We start from the raw sequence: 17,959 nt of genomic DNA, 5'->3' as shown, positions 1-17,959 counted from the left end.
CACACAATTGAACTTACAAAGTCAAGTTAACTGGTATTTCATACCTGTATTATATAAAGATAACATATACCAGGTTATAACGTTTACTGATTTGTATCCTTAATGCCATTTAAAATGTTTTTCCTTTTTTTTTTTTTTCTTAATTAAAGATTGTATTTCACAGAGAGAAAGACAGTGAGAATGGGAACACAAGCAGGGGGAGTGGAACAGGGCAAAACAGGCTTCCTGCCAAAGCAGGGAGCCTGATGCGGTGCTCAATCCCAGGACCCCGGGATCATGACCTGAGCTGAAGGCAGACACTTAACAACTCAGTCACCCAGGACCCAATGTTTTTCCATTTTTATAAGACTAAGAATCTCAAGAGAAAAAATTTTATTTAAATTTTTTTTTTTAAGATTTTATTTGACAGAGATCACAAGTAGGCAGAGAGGCGGGCAGAGAGAGGAGGAAGCAGGCTCCCCGCTGAGCAGAGAGCCCGATGCGGGGCTCGATCCTAGGACCCCGGGATCATGACCCAAGCCAAAGGCAGAGGCCTTAAACCACTGAGCCACCCAGGTGCCCCTTTAATTTTTTAAAAATATTTATTTATTTATTTATTTATTTAAGAGACCAAATTTTCAAGTTAGATTCTAAGGTGTTGCTTTTGCTTGTTTAAAAAAGCTTCTCTATAGGGGCGCCTGGGTGGCTCAGTGGGTTAAAGCCTCTGCCTTTGGCTCAGGTCATGATCCCAACGTCCTGGGATCGAGCCCCACATCGGGCTCTCTGCTCAGCAGTGAGCCTGCTTCCTCCTCTCTCTGCCTGCCTCTCTGCTTACTTGTGGTCTCTGTCTGTCAAATAAATAAATAAGATCTTTAAAAATAATAAATAAATAAATAAATAAATAAAAAAGCTTCTCTATGAGTTAATTTGTAAAACTGGATAGCCCCGCTGTAAGAACATCAAGATGGCTCCAACTTGACTTTTCCTAATTTATATACACTAGTGACTTTATTCTTTTAAAAATTTTTGACTAGCTGGTATTATTTGGATATGGAGTTGTGTCTATAAAAAGTGGAAAGTATGTTCAGCTTTCCTTTGAACATGGCTTCCCCTCATGACACTGCTCCCTACTGACTTTAGAGCAGCCACAGATCCTTTTCAGCTCATATAAATAGATTATACCAATGAAATGGGGTTGGAAATGCAATTCCCAGGGCAACTGCAATGAAAACTCCACACTGGAACCACCTATTATTCTCAGACACTAATGGATACAAAGTTTTCCTCTTGTGGGAGAATGGGCCTCTTTTTTCAATGATCATAAGGCTCTAAGAAAGGGATTTCCATTTTTATTATTTTACATTCAAAACAAAACATTAAAATGTGTAATTCATAAAGACTAAAAACTGTAATCTAGAGTGAAAATGACTTGTTAGGGATTTTCAAACTGTTGTCAAGTAATTTCTATGAAATAAAGATTTTAGAAACAAAAAAAATCTGGAAGAATAAATAACCACCGATAGAGGAAAAGGTTGTTAAACAGGATAAGTAGAAAAAGATGATGCCAAAACACAGCCTTCTAAGGCTTATAGCCAACATGCTAATGTCATCTACAAAGTAGTTTTGTATTTATTCTACTTGACCAGGTCTCTTGGGTCCTTTCTCTGGATAAATATCTTCAACTAGTAAAGTGATTATAAATGAAAACAAGGCAACTAAAGTGACTACTATCTTAAGGGCTTTGAACCAATTGGGATAATGTGGCAAAAGAAAAAGTTCAATGTGTAATGCTATCCCCAAACCTATTATTACTGTGACTATAGCTTCACTGAGTCTTTCAGAAATAAGAAAAGCAAACCATGAAAACACAAGAGGAGCTGTACTATTAGCTAAATTGAGGAAGTCTGGTTTCGCTGTACTACCTTCTGGTAGAGCAAAACCCCATCTGATCCCTCCCAAGAAAGCTAGGAAACTGGCTCCATAAGCCATCTGAGTAAAAGCTAACACAGGAATATAAGTCTTTGTCATCACCATGACCAGTGGTGGAGTAATAAAGGGGATTAGTCCGCCCAGAGTTATGTATAATGCTGGCTTTGGGCTGTCAAATAGGTAAGTGATGGTGCTTGATGGCTTGGCTGGAAGTACTTCTTGCTTCTGCTTCTTAAAGCTGCATGGGGAAGTATGATAGTATTGTGTCTTCCTCATATACACTGGAAATGAAGAGAAAAACCAAGGCCTTGGAAACAAAGGGGAAAAGTTCTGTTGGTGACATGTCTTGAGAGAAAATGTTTCTATTCTGCTGGCTCCTAGTCGGACTGGAAAAGGGTACTTAAACATCTACAGAGAAAACAAAACAAACAGACAAAAACAGATTTTTAGATAACTGCAGTGTCTTAGTTAATCCCAAACTGAAACAATATAAAAACAAACCATCTGCTTTGTATTAGAACATCAACCTTTACAGATGTAAAGGTTGAATTACAGGGTGCTGTTAATGCTAGCTAAGACTAGCAGTTATACAACATGCAAAAGAAACTACTGAAAAGAAACTGAGTGATGTAATTTGGCCACTAATTTTGTCCCATGAGAGGAATATCTGAAAGAATAGGTAAAGACTATATCTTTAGTATCTGTCATTTTAAACTGTCTCTTCTATTTATAACTTGCAAAAGCAGCAGCACTAATTACTGTTGGAATGCTGTTTTATATAGAAAAAGTAATCCAGCTTCCAATTTAGCTTTAGAAACACTGAATACTGGGGCGCCTGGGTGGCTCAGTGGGTTAAAGCCTCTACCTTTGGCTCAGGTCATGATCCCAGGGTCCTGGGATCGAACCCCGCATTGGGTTCTCTGCTCAGTGGGGAGCCTGCTTCCTTCTCTCTCTGCCTACTTGTGATCTCTGTCAAATAAATAAATAAAATCTTAAAAAAAGAAAGAAACACTGAATACTTTCCATAGCTCCATGCCTTCCTATATGTCTTTTTTTTTTAATTTTTGAATTTTTTTTATAAACATATAATGTATTATTAGCCCCAGGGGTACAGGTCTGTGAATTGCTAGGTTTACATACTCCACAGCACTCACCATAGCACATATGCTCCCCAATGTCCATGACCCCACTACCCTCTCCCTTCCCCCCTCCCCCTGGCCCCCCTGAGTTTCTTTTGTGACATGAAGAGTCTCTTACGGTTTATCTCCCTCCCAATCCCATCTTGTTTCATTTATTCTTTTCCTACCCTCCAAACCCCCCACATTGCATCTCTACTTCCTCATATCAGGGAGATCAAGTAATAATTATCTTTCTCTGATTAACTTATTTCGCTAAGCATAATACCCTCTAGTTCCATCCACATCATCGCAAATGGCAAGATTTCATTTCTTTTGATGGTTGCATAGTATTCCATTGTATATATGTACCACATTTTCTTTATCCATTCATCTGTTGATGGACATCTAGGTTCTTTCCATAGTTTGGCTATTGTGGACATTGCTGCTATAAACATTGGGGTGCATATGCCCCTTCAGATTACTACGTTTGTATCTTTAGGGTAAATACCCAGTAGTGCAATTGCTGGGTCATAGGGTAGCTCTATTTTCAACTTTTGGAGGAACCTCCATGCTGTTTTCCAGAGTGGTTGCACCAGCTTGCATTCCCACCAACAGTGTAGGAGGGTTCCCCTTTCTCTGCATCCTTGCAAGCATCTGTCATTTTCTGACTTGTTAACTGCCTTCCTGTATGTCTTTGCCTAGAATTCTAACATACATTCTTTTTTCTTTTTCTTTTTTTTTTTTTTTTGAGATGGGGAATGGGGTGGGGCAAAGGGAGAAAGGGAGAGAATCTCAAGGCTTCAAGCTCATTGTGGAGCCTGATCCCACAACACCTGAGCTGAAATCATGAGTCAGACACTTAACCAACTGGCCACCCAAGTGCCCCCTAACAACTACTTTTTTGTCTAGGGAATCTATCTTTTAAAATTCAGCATGAAGCTTTCCCCAATCTGAATTAATACTCCTATAAATACTTTATGCACACTCCCATCGTAATTTTCACAGGGAATTTAAATCATATGTTTATCAGGGCGCCTGGTAGCTCTATGGGTTAAGTGTCTGCCTTTGGCTCAGGTCATGATCCCAGGATCCTGGGATTGAGCTGCACATTGCAGAGGGTCTGCTTCTCCCTCTCCTACTCTTCCTGCTTGTATTCTCACTCTTTCTCAAACAAATAAAATCTTAAAAACATCAACAACAACATGTGTTTGTCTGTCTCAATATACTTGAGAACAAGGCCAGTAATTTTTTTTCTTTGCCTTTAAGAAAAAAAAAAAAAACAACCCAGGGGCACCACTGGGTGGCTCCATCCTAAAATATCTGCCTTAGGCCCAGGTCATGATCTGAATCCTGGGATTCAGCCTGCTTCTCCTCCCACTCCTCCTGCTTGTGCTCCCTCTCTTGATCTCTGTCAAATAAATAAAATCTTTAAAACAAAACAAAACAAACTTCCCCAGTGCCTTTCATGTTACATGCCCAAAGTAGTAACCTTTACTGCTGATTCTGTGCTTTAGTGAGCATATTCCAGACTTCAAATAGTTAACATAGTTAACAGATGAACAGTAACTCAAAAAGCACTGGATGAAAGAAGAAATGAAAGTTATTTAAGAATCTTGGTGACTCCTTAAAATGCCAGGAATGATTCCATCCTGGGGCCTTTTCCTTTTTTTTTTGAAATGTTCTTCCCTGAGCTACTTGCATGACCGATTCCCTCTCTTTTTACCTCTCTATTTTTTTAAAAAGATTTGTTTATTGCGGGGAGGGCAAGACAACATGTGTTTGGGGAGGGGCAGAGGGAGAGAATCTTTAAGCAGACTCCCCCCGAGTATGGAGTCCAATTCGGGGCTCAATTCCAGGACCTTGAGATCATGACCTGAGCCGAAATCAAGAGTCGGATGCTTAACCGACTGAGCTACCAAGCACCCCTATTTTTTTTAAAGATTTTTTTATTTTTAAGTGATCTCTACACCCAACATGAGGCTTGAACTTACTACTCTGAGATCACAAGTCAGCATCTCTGGCCCCTCTATTTTTTTTTAAGATATTAGTTATTTGAGCGACAGCAAGAGAGAAAGCATGAGCAGTGGGGGAGGGACAGAGAGAGAGGGAAAACCAGACTCCCTTCTCAGCAGGGAGCCCCAGATTAGGCTGGATCCCAGGACCCTGAGATCAGGGCCCCAGCCAAAGGCACCTGCTTGACTGACTGAGCCCAGGCCCCCATGACCCCCCTACTTTTAAGTGCAATCCTAAGCCTACTGTTGATATTCCCTATTCCCCTTCCCTGCTTTATAGTTCTGCAGAAGACTTAACCACTTGCAATATCAAATATTTTACTTATTTGTATTTTACCCACTCTTTACCCCATCACCTAAACATGTAAGGATAAGGATTTGTCTTTTTTTTCCATTGCTATTGCCCCAGCAAAGTAGTGCCTGCAAGTATTTGCTGAATAAACCAACCTTTGAAGATGCTTGAGAAAACTTTTGGATAAAATGAAGCATACTGGGTCCCATCGTAGTCTTGCTCAGGAAGATACCAGGCAGTTGTGATTAACGCATTTTTACAGCTAAGCGGAGGAGCTGAATCAGAAGCATGTTGCTGTATAGAAAACAAAATGTTACTAAATTTTCTTTATTTTAATTTGGTATAAGTAGGAACCTGAGAATTTTTTCCATATAACACATTTGCCTTTGAAAACAATCATTAATGCTTTCTGGAAATCAGTAATACATTAAGTAAATAATCCTTTTCTTCTCGGAACCATTCTTTTAGCTTTTGCTATTTGGTGTAACAGAAAAAGTATTGCACAGAGACAGATCCGTATTTTACAAACACTTCTATAATTCCCCAGCTGTGTGACCTTGTGTAAATTGCTTCTTTGAAGTGTAGTTTTCTCATCTTTAAAACCGAAGGTTATACCTTCTCTGTTCTCTTTTATCACCTTATGTGTTTACTGCTAAGCAATTAATACAATTTAGCTGTGAACCAAGAACTGTAACTATGTGTTTTATATGCATTAACTCATTTTTTTTTTTTTTAAGGAAGTATTTTTAAGGGTGCCTGGGTGGCTCAGCTGGTTAAGCTGCTGCCTTCAGCTCAGGTCATGATCTCGGGGTCCTGAGATCAAGTCCTGCATTGGGCTCTCTGCTCAGCAGGGAGCCTGGCCCCCCTACCACTGCTCTCTATCTGCCTCTCTACCTACTTGTGATCTCCCTCTGTCAAATAAGTAAAATCTTCTTTAAAAAAAGTATTTTTAAGTTATCTCTACACCCACATGCTCCCACTGAGCCAGCCAGGCACCCCTGCATCTACTCATTTATTATTATTATTTTTTAAAGATTTTATTTATTTGTCAGAGAGAGGGAGAGAGAGCGAGCACAGGCAGACAGAAGCAGAGGGAGAAGCAGGCTCCCTGCCGAGCAAGGAGCCCGATGTGGGACTTGATCCCAGGACGCTGGGATCATGACCTGAGCCGAAGGCAGCTGCTTAACCAACTGAGCCACCCAGGCATCCCTGCATTTACTCATTTAAAACAATAACCTCATCACCTTGATTCTGAGAGACAGTATAGCCTGTTAGGTTAGAGTGAAGATTCTGGAATCAACAATTTGTGTTGGGATCCTGACTTCACCACTTATATGGTATGTGATTTTGCAAACATATTAAATTTTGTCATGTTGCAGTTCACTCACTTTCGAAATAAGAATTGATATATGTAGGGGCGCCTGGGTGGCTCAGTGGGTTAAAGCCTCTCTGCCTTCCGCTCAGGTCATGATCCCAGGGTCCTGGGATCGAGGGAGCCTGCTTCCTCCTCCCTCTCTCTCTCTGCTTCTCTGCCTACTTGTGATCTCTCTCTGTCAAATAAATAAATAAAATCTTTTTTTTTAAAGAACTTATTTATTTGACAGAGAGAGATCACAAGTAGGCAGAGAGGCAGGCAGAGAGAGGAGGGAAGCAGGCTCCCCGCTGAGCAGAGAGCCTGATGGGGGCTCGATCCTAGGACCCTGAAATCATGACCCCAGCGGAAGGCAGAGGCTTTAACCCACTGAGCCACCCAGGCGCCCCTAAATAAATAAAATCTTAAAAAAAAAAAAAGAATTGATATATGTTTCAATTAGCAATAATCGCGCCTCGGATAAACCTCATTGGCTACGATACTGCACTGCGCAAAGCTAGGGAAGAATTGATATATGTAAAGAGCTGCAAACGGTCCCTGAAACCAAGTAAGCATTCAAAAAATAAAAGTTATATTCCCACCCTACACAAAAGGAAATGGTTAAAAACTCTAAAGTGAGCAGCCAGTAAGTGGTTGAGAATATGAATTTAGATCTGTTTACACGAGTTTCATTGTTAACCAAGAGAATGAACTGTCTAAAAGATCCAAAAACCACAGTTGCTACCTAGTTAAATATTTTAATGAACTATTTCTAGGTCACAACTCTTAGGGATAGGTAGAGAAATCCTGTATACCAGCCAATGTTTTCACTCTGCAATAAAGACGTAGGGAGGTAAGTTATCCCGGGCCTCTGAGTACATCTTAGATGGCACTTTACATCCACTTCCTGACTTCCAAACACACATATCTGCAGTACCCACACACTCACTGTTGGTCAAAAGCATAAGGGCTTTCCTGACCACCCCACTTAAAAATCTCAACGCTCTCTCCACAGTTGGAAGTCTCTGCACTGAGACCATGCGCTTTCCAACTCATGGGTGTTATATGGAGACCGATAGCCTATATCCCGGGGACGGCAACTGCTGAGGAAGGCAAAGACCTAAGGGTCAATCCACTCAATTTAGGTGAAAACGCCCCATACTGCCACCGTCCCAGAGGAAAGAGTTGCAAACTGCAAGCCTCCTGAGAAAAGGGCGCGCTTTGAGAACCCAAGAATCGTCGGGAAACTGCCTGACATTCCCAGAGGCTTCGATTTAATCTCGACCCTCGGTGCGTCCCCCCACCCCCCCCAATTTGCACATTGTGGCAGCAGCCCTGCTGTTAAATATGTAAGTATACTTGCCAGTGTCGAACCGGGAATTCGAACGCAGAGGAGCAAGAACATCCAGGTACTCACGAAAAGGCACTTCCGGTAGATGGGGCTTGGCAGTCCCCTCCACTTCCTGGGAACAGAAAAAAGAGTCCGGGTCGGGACTTGACCAGTGATGACTGGTTCCCATGCCGGGTGTTCATTTTGGGTCTTTCTTTTAAAAAAATCTTAATTCTGGAAGCCAGCTTTTAAAGTCCGTAGGGTACTTGAATGGTCCTTGCCTCCCCACTCCAGGTTTCTCAGGCATCAGAATAGGCATCGGACAGGTAGAGCACAACTACTAAAACAATCCCAAAGTGATTGTGTTGTAGGAAGGTAGGAAAGATTTGGAGTTTAGACCAAGTACAACTTGGCCAAATTGTTCGCCATTTCTGGAACTCATAACAGGGTTTTCTAGGATGGATGGGGCACATCTGTGTTTGGGTCCTGAACTACTAACACTAAGAAAAAACTTTTTACTTCCATTCTCTTTGCTTGGAACTGGAGACTCCGTTAAGAAAAAAAAAAAAAAAAAAAAAAACCACGGGGCGCTTGGGTGGCTCAGTGGGTTAAAGCCTCTGCCTTCAGCTCAGGTCATGATCCCAGGATCCTGGGATCGAGCCCCCCATTGGGCTCTCTGCTCAGCGGGAGCCTGCTTCCTCCTCTCTCTGCCTGCTTGTGATGTGTCTGTCGAATAAATACAATCTTAAAAAAGTAAAAAGCACAAAGGGCAGGGTTTTCGCTTCCGTAAGTGTGGTAATAACAGTTTTGGGTTTAGGGTTGATCTGAAAAGTTAGATCGTTCCTTCTGTCACCGTCTGCTTTAACTTCTTTTATTTGTTGGCTCCGTGACCTTGGACAACTCTCTTTTCTTCCCTGGGCCTCCATTTCATACTCTGTCAAAGGACACAGGACCAGACAATTTGAGCGGCCTTCTGAAAACAGAGCTGCAACGGCCCACGCTGGCCAGTTGCTCCATTCGTCCGGATCCTGGGTAATGGAGCTTCGTGGTTGTCGGCCATCATATGGCTTAATGTCCCGTGCAGAATGCGCCCATTGCGAATTCTTCGTAATAGTAACCGCTTCTAACCGCGATAGGCTTTCACTTTTGTTTCCTTCTCTTTCATGGCAGCACCGCCCCTTCTAGTAGTGCAATATCCAATGAGACTTTGGATCAGAGAAACAACTTCTCCGCCCCAGCCTGGGAGCCGGCTCCAGACACAAATCCGCCCTGCGCTGGGCCAGGGGCGTGACGCCAGCCGTCGGGCGGAACTACCACTCCCAGCGGGTAGCGCGACGGACTCAGCGGCGCAGGCCTCGGGAGCAGGACGGTGTGGTCCGCTGGGGGCTGGAGTCCTAACGACGGGCGCACGTGAAGGAAGGAAGGAGCGGAAGGTGGGAAGGGTCGGAAAGCACGATCCTACGAAACCGGTTTGCTAGTATTTGCATGGGTAGTCTGGGGACGCGAGCATGCCCAGAAGTGGGGTACCGGAGGGTGAAGGGGCGGGGAAAACGGTACACACACACACACCCACTCATTCACAGGCATCCAGGCCCTGTGCGGGGCCGGGGAATAAGAAGAGGGGTTCCAAACTCGGCTGGTCGCCCTCTCTGAGGCGCCGCGAGGAAAGGCAGAGCATCCAAGTCTGCAGAGGGGTGGGGGTAACCATGCACACTCCAGAGCCGCGGTAAGGGGGGTTGGGGACGGCGCAGGGAATAACTGCCGTTCACGCGGCGGAACGTTGGAGGCGTGGGGCGCCCGCAGGGTCACCGGAACAGGGCTCCTGCGCTTGCGCTCCTGTGGGCGGTGCGAGCGGGTGGGCGTGTGTGAGGCGGGGTCGGAGTGGGGGAGGGCCAGCCTGGTCGTCGCTCCTCCCCCCCTGCCCCTCCAGGGCCGTGTGGGCCGGGCAGCCATTTTGGGAAGAGCTTTGTTATGGTTGTGGGCTCTCCACCTCTGCGGGATCAGGAAGCTGGGGACGCGCCCTTAGACGCTGCCTCTGGCCCCTAGCTGTAGCCCCACTGCTGCCGGGTAAGTGGGGGTTCCACACAACGGGGCTGCAGGGGATCTTGAGTCGTTCCGGCGCGGGGCTCCGCCCGGTGCTCAAACGACCGGCTGTTGGAACTAGTTGAAGGAGGCTCTCACACAGGTGGTTGGTGTAGGTCGGGGTGGGGGAGAGAAGCCGAGGAGCCAGCGGTCCCGTGGTTCGGAAGGGCCACCTCCCCCCGCACGGGGAGCTTTGCAGTCGAGTGTCGCCGCGGCTTTGCCCGAGCGCTCCTACTTCAACTTTGGTCTTCGGGTCGGAACGCTCACCTGCGGCTCTCTGGCTCCTCTCCAGGCGTTCCGGCTTGTCGATGGTTGAGTGGCTTGGTTTACGGGTTTATTTTTCTTCCTTTAGAGCCCAGGGCTTTTGTTTTCCAACGAAGGAAAATTTAAGGAGGAAAAAATCGTGTAAGTCAGCCGTGGGGCATCTGATGGGAAAAGAAGAGCTTTAACCACCAGCGTTTCAGTTCTTGATACAGAGTCCAACGTTTTCTTTGATTTAGATTAAGTCGGTATTCAGCACCTACGGATTGCCTCCCTACCCCGAAAAACTAGTCGATCCTGGAAAGTTTTAAGGAGGATTTTTTTCTGTTTTAAATCTACCTCTCTCCACTCCCGTGAAATTCAGAAGAAAGGCTGAATCTAAAATGGCTGTAGCTTGGGGAAGTGCCCTAAGCTTCGGTAACTTAAATACGTTACCATGTCTTAAATTTTTGGTGGTTTCTCCCACGAGGATAGCAGCTGAATCCTTTGATATTTTAGTCTTCTTGGAATTGCTGTCTTGTCTTGAAGAGTCCTTTTAGGTAAAAACAAAGGTGAGGCTAAAGAAGTTTGCTTACTCCGAAAGTTTACGTAAGAGTGGGTGCGGTTTTGTTTTTTTTTTTTTTCCCCTTTTTTTCTTTCTTTTTTCTTTTTTTTTTTTTTTTTTTGTGGTTGCTTATAGTTTTGAAATTGTGCTATGATGGTAATTTTATCAGCTAACTTTGTGCTCCGAGGTTGGTTTGCAATATTTGTCGAAATACGCTCTTAACGTTGATACTTATTGCCTACCAGGGAAAAAAAAAAGTTAATGGTGGTTCATGTTTGAGTTTAGTAACAGAAGGCACACGTTTCTTTGTAAATTCCTTCCAAATGTAGAGTGACTGGTAGTCTTCAAGAGACTTAGATTTGTATTTTCGTGGACTTCTGGCATGTAATATTTGAAAGGGAGTCGAGTGCTCTTAAGTTGAGGACAGTTACTGCAGTGGTGAGACGAATGAAAACGAACTTTAGATATGTAGCTCCTGATTGTTGTGCCCTTCCAAACAAAAGGCTGTCTTTTTGTTAGCCTTTTATTATTATTTTTTTAAGCCATTAGATCCAGAAGTTTAACTGAGAACACAAAGGCATACAATGGAAACCAAGAACAGATAACTTCAGTGTTTGGAAAGGTGCTTCAGTTTCAGGTTGCTATCTGTCTAAAAGATAGAAATAATAAAATGCTAGTTGTGAATGAGAACTTGAGAATTAATAGTAAAATAAGCTGTCATCTTCCCTAGGGAGTCAGTTTCATTTTACCTTCCTCCATTCTTTCAACACAAAAGTTTACCTTTGTTAGTTCCTCTGGGATTTTTTTTTTGTTCTTAAATTATTTTGGTGATTTTATAAGAAAAACATTTGAAGTGCTCTTTAGGAATTACAGGTCCTTTGCTTTATGTTTTGCCATTTGCATGCTGAACCCGTAAACTTGGGTATTCAAAATGGTTTGTACATGTTGATATAAATATTTTTTCATTTGATTCTGGATGGTATCTTACCAGTTCTTGAAATGGGGAGTTGATGTTAGTAAGCTTTTTTATTTTGAATAAATGCAGCTCACCAATTTTCTCATCAGTAGCTGCTTAAAAGCTTGGCTCAAGCGGGCACATGCAACCATTTTAATAACTTTGGAATGATAAGGAATCTGGAAGACATTTCTGCTTATAATACATTTTTAAATTCTTAGTTAAAGATATAATACACAATTATGAATCATACTTCAGCAGATTGCATATCTTTGTTATATGGTTAAATTGTATGTACTTAGTAACAGTGATAAGTAATGTGCAGGGACCTAAGCAGTCTGTTTATAAGTCATTAACCATTATGGGTGCTTTCTTTCTTTTTTTTTTTTTTTTTAAGATTTTATTTATTTATTTGATAGGCAGAGATCACAAGTAGGCAGAGAGCAGGCAGAGAGAGAAGAGGAAGCAGTTTCCCTGCTGAGCAGAGAGCAGGATGCGGGGCTCGATCCCAGGACTCTGGGATCATGACCCGAGCCGAAAGCAGAGGCCTTAACCCACTGAGCCACCCAGGCGCCCCTATGGGTGCTTTCTTTAAGACTGTTGGAAAGGTGAGAGGCACAGCAATTTTAAAGGATCCCAATTTAAAAACTACTTCATGGAAAAACCATGTTTATGGTTTTTCAAATAGATGGGAGGAAAAATCTAGGTGGCACATTGATATCATGTTACCTCACATATGACTATAGTTGCCATTGTCTGGAATTTAATATTTGGTATGCTGAGACTTCATTGTCCTAGTCATTTCTAAATCAAACTCTGATTTTTATTTCCCATTGAAGTCTGCCCAAAAACAAAACCAGCTACAATAAACTTGAAAAGTAGTTGTGTAAGAATAGCTGAACTTCTTTCGACCACAGGTAGTCAGTCAGTCTTAACTAAGGTAAAATATTGCTAATGTTATGTAATATGAATTTGGATAGGTGATTTCAAATATACTGGGCAAATATTTCAAGAATTCAAATAGTTCTTTTCCTTTATGAAAGCAATCAACTTTTTTTCCTTTTCATTTCAAGAAATGCTACAGGCTCGCTCTACTGTGGTGCCGGTTTTGGTGTACTAAAGGCTAGAAATACCTAAATAATCATAAAACATTTTGTCAACAAAGAACTTAGTAGTTTAACAGATAAGTGGAATATGTTACAGGATGACAACATAGAAAACTTTCTCAAAAAGTTGGCTTTTAACATACTTGTTATGTTTACCTTCCTTTTCTATGATAAAACTGTGTTGCCTTATGTTAACCAGATGTCAGGCTAACGAATTACCAGAATGAGCAAAGTTTTAGTATACTTTTCTGAGCAGTAGGTCTGTTCGTGTGGAAATATATTTTGTTTTCAGAAAAATAAATTCATTTAAGTTTAGCTATACTTCAGATTTCAGACTCTTGTTTCTTCTGGTTGTAAGTTTAAATTTCATTATATAAAAAATTCTCTTCTGAATTATTGCTGCCTTTGAAGTATATTGAAAAGTTGTTTGGGGGGGCTCTTTGGCTATTTAATTAAAAGGTAGAGCCATTCCAGTGTTCCTGCTGTATGTTTATGAATTATTAGCTCTACTTTTTAATTAGTCTTATGAGGTCTGATGGGAAGGGTAGTTTATTGTGGGCTTCATAAGCTAGAGGCTGTAATAGAGTCCAACATATATAATCTCATTCTTCAAAATACTTTTTAGAAATAGATAATATTAACCCTTCTACAGTGAGTGTACACAGGTTCCAAGAAGTTAAGTAATTTACATAATACAATGAGATATCTGGATTCAGGCAGCTTTCTCTGATTCTAAAGCTCAGTTTCTGCCACATCATATAGAGAGATGGTATGGTAATTAAGGGCCTCACCTGTACAGCCTGGATTTGAATCTCCACATTGCCACTTACTGCTTGGTGATCTTGAGAGAGTTTAAAGTGAAATTTTTGTGCCTCTTTCTTCCTTTGTAAAATGGGGGATAATAGTAACTTCTCAGTGTGATTGTGGAAAAAATAAAATACTGTTTGTAGAGTTCTTAAAACCATGCACTTCATAATTGTTAAACTGTATAAAATTGTCTACATGAATGCCCTTTTACCAATCAAATGAAATTCATTAAAATCTGAACAGATTGTTGCACGTGGGTGTTCTTATTTTTCTTTCTTGGGTATTTTTGTGTTGATTTTTCTAGTTTATTTGAATCAGAATCCAGTTCCTATATACTATAACTGGCATACTTTCAAACCTCTTAATTTGTACATTTCTTCTGTGTTTTTTCCTTGCGCTTATTGAAGAAACTGGATTATTTATCCTGCACAGTTGCCATATTTGAGATTTTCCTGAATTCTTATAAATTGGTAGTTGGATATGAGGCTTACACTGAGATTTGTTGGGGGCGGGGAGGAGAAGACTAACTTCATAGGTGACTGTGTATTTGGGGTTGATTTTTTTTTTTCATGGTTTGTTCAGTGGTTCTCATACATATAATTTCCTTAAAATTTCTCTATTGAGCAGTACAGAATAATTAGAAGAGTATGTATGTAAAAATGGAACGTTTGGTTTGCCAACTTAATGTTATCTTTTCCCGGGCACTGTTTTCCCTGTCCTCTTTTTCTTCATAGTATGTATTTTTGTATATAAAATTGAGCTGAGTATGCTGGGATTGCAATGGTTTTGTTTTCTGGTTTTGTTTACTAGTGAGTAGTTTTCTTAGCCTGTTTGGTTTGAAAATTTTTCTTCTCAAAACTTCCCCAGGGCACCTGGGTGGCGCAGTTGGTTGAACATCAGACTCTTGGTTTCAGCTCAGTCGTGATCTCTGGGTCCTGAGATTACGCTCCACCTCAGGCTCTGCCCTCTGTGAGGAGTCTGCTTAAAACTCTCTTCCTGTCCCTCGGCCCCTCCCCTCTGCACTTTATCGCTCAAATAAATAAATACATCTAAAAACTCTTTTTCCCCTATTGCTTATGCCCCCCTCCCAACCTCCTTATTCTTAACACCTATTGAACTTTCGCTGTCAGCCAGGCACTTCTCCCCCTCACACCCCAGGGGAAAACATCCAGGCATATTCTTAACACTACCTTTATTCACCATTTAATCATCAACTTTCCAACAGTCTCCAAATCATAGATAAAGATTTGAAGCAAAAAGGGGTGGAGTGACTTGCCCAAAGTTATACAGCTAGTACCTGGCAGAACTAGCTAGATCCAGTCTGCTCTTCTACCTTAAAAGTAATGTTTGGATTGAAAGCAGAGTTTACTCTTGAGAAGAAATTTGTAGAAATGCTTGTAAATAACATGAGCTTAAAGTAAAAATATATGTCTGGTGATAAAGTGTTCACTACTATTACTCCCCTCAGTTATAAAAACTATATATAGTTTTTTAGATGTGACAAATAGTCTGTTCCCCATTAGGAAACTGGTTCCTTTCAGGGTCAGTGTAGCTGCAAATATTTGATAAAAGTTATCACAACTAAATGGCTTGTTTGTAGTGTAGTTGATATAGTGACTTTTGGAGGAAATGCTATAAAAACATTTTTGCTGGTTTTAAAACCTTAAGAGTTTCAGGTACTTGAATAAATCTAGTGCATTAGTTAATAAATAAGTTTCTGTAACATACTATTCTTGGAACTTTTGTGATTTAAGTAAATTCCATTTCTTTTCTTTCTTTCTTTCTCTCTCTCTCTCTTTTTTTTTTTTTTTAAAGATTGTATTTGTTTGTCCGAGAGAACCAGCATACAAGCAGGGGGAGCAGCAGGAGAGGGAGAAGCAGGCTCCCTACAGAGCAAGGAGCCTGATGCATTGAGGGACTCCATCCCAGGACCACAGGACCATAGGACCATGACCTGAGCCAGAGGCAGACCCTTAACTGACTGAGCCACCCAGGCGTCCTGTAAATTCTGTTTCTGTCAGTGGGATAGTTGAGTGTTTAGTTATGATTGTAGAAAGTGTTCATGACTGTTGAATGAACAGTATTGGAAAAGAGATTACCTGAAAAAGGTTAATAAATTTTACTCTTGAAAAATTTTGCATTTTGTGAAATTATCTTTAGGAAATGTTTTTTGTAACAATGAAGCAGAAGTGACACAGTGATTAAAATTTATTATTGATGGTAAGACTGGCAAGATTCTTGTGTTGGACATTCTAATTAGGTCTTAAAGTGATCTTTAGTGTTTCTTTCTGACCCTTTACCTTTTTAAACCCCCCGCCCCCTCGTATATTGCCTTTTTGTGAATCTTAGTGGGAGAGGAAGCCGGAAAGGCTTTGTGTATGTAACAGTGTGTACACACATATACATACCTTATATATACACTTTCTGTCCTGAACACCTGGCAGTTGTGACCCAAGTTGTGCCAGTCACAGACACTTGTCTGGAGACTTGGATCTGGAGGAAGAGATGCAGAGAAGCAAAAACAGTTTAGAATCTATTCCATTGGCTTGTGGCAGTAGCAGTGGCAGTACTAGCTGGGCAGTTTCTTAAGCAGCTCTTCTGGTGATGTGTGACCTTGGCTGGTGATTTTTTGACTGCTTAGCTTTACATGGTTTCTGTGTGTTTGCAAAGTCAAGGAGGCTCTCAGTCATTCTCTGAACTCCCAATATATTTCTGGTAAATTCCTTTTCTTTTTAGTCTACTTAAGTATAGTTTCTTTTTTTCAACCCAAAACCCTGATTTATAAAATTGGCTAATATAATTTGCACCTTCTAGAAGATTTTGTTTGTGATTTCCTCTGTTTAGGGTAGTCTCCTATCTCAAGAAGTGAAAAACTTATATGAATGACTTTTTTAAATACAGAACAAGAATTTTCCGTTTTATCCACTCCCAAATTTTTAAAGTTTAAAAGTTTAAACCTTTTAAAATTTAGCTGGAGTAAGGCCTGTGCACTGTTAGTGTAGTAAAGCTCCTCATGTAATTTTCTGTCTTTTAAAGATTATTACTATAAAAGCAGTGTTATGCTGGATAGAATATTAGGAAATATATATGTGCAAAAATAAAAATATTCTCCTCATCTAGAAATCACTACTGTAACTTTTGGTATACTTTTTCCAGTTCTTTGTATAAGCACATGTATGTAGGTTTTTATTTTACTAAAATGAAATTAACTTGCAACTTGCTTTTTTAATTGGTGATACCCATTCTTCAGTGTGAGTAAATGTTCATTTCTTCTAATATTCAGGTACAATTTTAATTCCTGGGGCGCTTGGGTGGTGCAGTTGGTTAAGCATTTGACTCTTGGTTTCAACTCAGGTCATGATCTCTTAGGTCATGGAGTTATGCTCCACGTTCAGCAGGGAGACTATGTGAATGAACATTCTCTCTCTTTGCCCCTTCTCCCCTGCCCTTAAATAATCTTAAAAAAAAAAAAAATCAATTCCCCCAGCTGATCTAAAATAGAACCATACAGCTAGCTATTCAGTACTATTATCTAATCCAAGACCTTGTTACATGTAACACTTTAATTTTCTTAGATCTCTTTAACCTAGCATAGTCCTTATTTTTCAGTGAGACTTGAGTTTGAGACTGCTTGTCATGAAAATTGTTTTGTACAGTTGCATTCTGTGTTGTCTTTTAGTTTGTCCCTTTAATTCTTCTATTTTTTCTCCAAAGTGTACATCTAAAAATTTGATAGATTCACATCAAAACATTTTTGGCCAGAATACATTTAGCTATATCATTCTGCATTGTATTTATTAAATACATAATACCTCCTTGACCTAATTTCATAATGCTAAGATTGAGCCTTAGATTAAGATAATAGTAGTCTGATCCAGGGCACCTCGGTGGCTCAGTTGGTTAAGTGACTGCCTTCAGCTCAGGTCATGATCCTGGAGTCTGGGGATGGAGTTCTACCACATCGGGTTCCCTGCTCAGCAGGGAGTCTGCTTCTCCAGCTGACCTCTCTCTCATGCGCTTGCTCTCTCTCTCTCTCATTCTCTCTCTCTCAAATAAAAAAATAAATCTTAAAAAAAAAGTCTGATCCATATATTAAACAGTGAGTTTTCTTGCAACAAGAAAATAATTTGCATGGTGTTCCTTTGCACTAAAACTTCTCAGTCCCTTATCAATCATTGTCCTGATTTTTTAAA

The 17,959-nt window shown here is 41.0% G+C and overlaps 3 protein-coding genes across 10 annotated transcripts in view; 2 read left to right on the top strand and 1 right to left on the bottom strand.

Annotated features, from left to right (window-relative positions):
• Positions 1-17,959, top strand: part of IPP (intracisternal A particle-promoted polypeptide) — a 63,619-nt gene that overhangs the window by 35,394 nt on the left and 10,266 nt on the right. For 3 of the 7 annotated variants that reach the window (XM_082687270.1, XM_082687271.1, XM_082687272.1), the window contains exon 10: positions 7,697-9,444. In XM_082687270.1, coding sequence (XP_082543396.1) covers positions 7,697-7,788 — 92 coding nt within the window. In that variant the 3' untranslated portion in view covers positions 7,789-9,444. Of the gene's footprint in view, positions 1-5,447; positions 6,016-7,696; positions 9,445-17,959 lie in introns of those variants that run through there. The other 4 variants (XM_082687267.1, XM_082687275.1, XM_082687274.1 and 1 more) reach the window with 2 other exon arrangements.
• Positions 1,312-5,621, bottom strand: TMEM69 (transmembrane protein 69). Its single transcript, XM_082687335.1, has 2 exons — positions 5,486-5,621; positions 1,312-2,316 (listed from the first exon to the last, which is right to left on the bottom strand). Exons 1-2 carry the CDS (start codon positions 5,537-5,539, stop codon positions 1,609-1,611), a joined length of 762 nt encoding a protein of 253 aa, XP_082543461.1. The 5' UTR covers positions 5,540-5,621; the 3' UTR covers positions 1,312-1,608.
• The window catches only part of GPBP1L1 (GC-rich promoter binding protein 1 like 1), a 52,281-nt gene continuing 43,669 nt past the window's right edge, over positions 9,348-17,959 (top strand). Inside the window, exon 1 of one of the 2 annotated variants that reach the window (XM_082687291.1) lies at positions 9,348-9,444. The gene's annotated coding sequence lies outside the window, so the exon portion shown is untranslated. Of the gene's footprint in view, positions 9,445-9,931; positions 10,079-17,959 lie in introns of those variants that run through there. The other variant, XM_082687290.1, reaches the window with a different exon arrangement.

This window comes from Mustela nivalis (genome assembly GCF_964662115.1).
Source record: "Mustela nivalis genome assembly, chromosome: 10".
Lineage (NCBI taxonomy): Eukaryota > Metazoa > Chordata > Mammalia > Carnivora > Mustelidae > Mustela > Mustela nivalis.
Note: the sequence above shows the minus strand (reverse complement) of the source record. Positions and strands in the feature narration are given on the sequence as shown.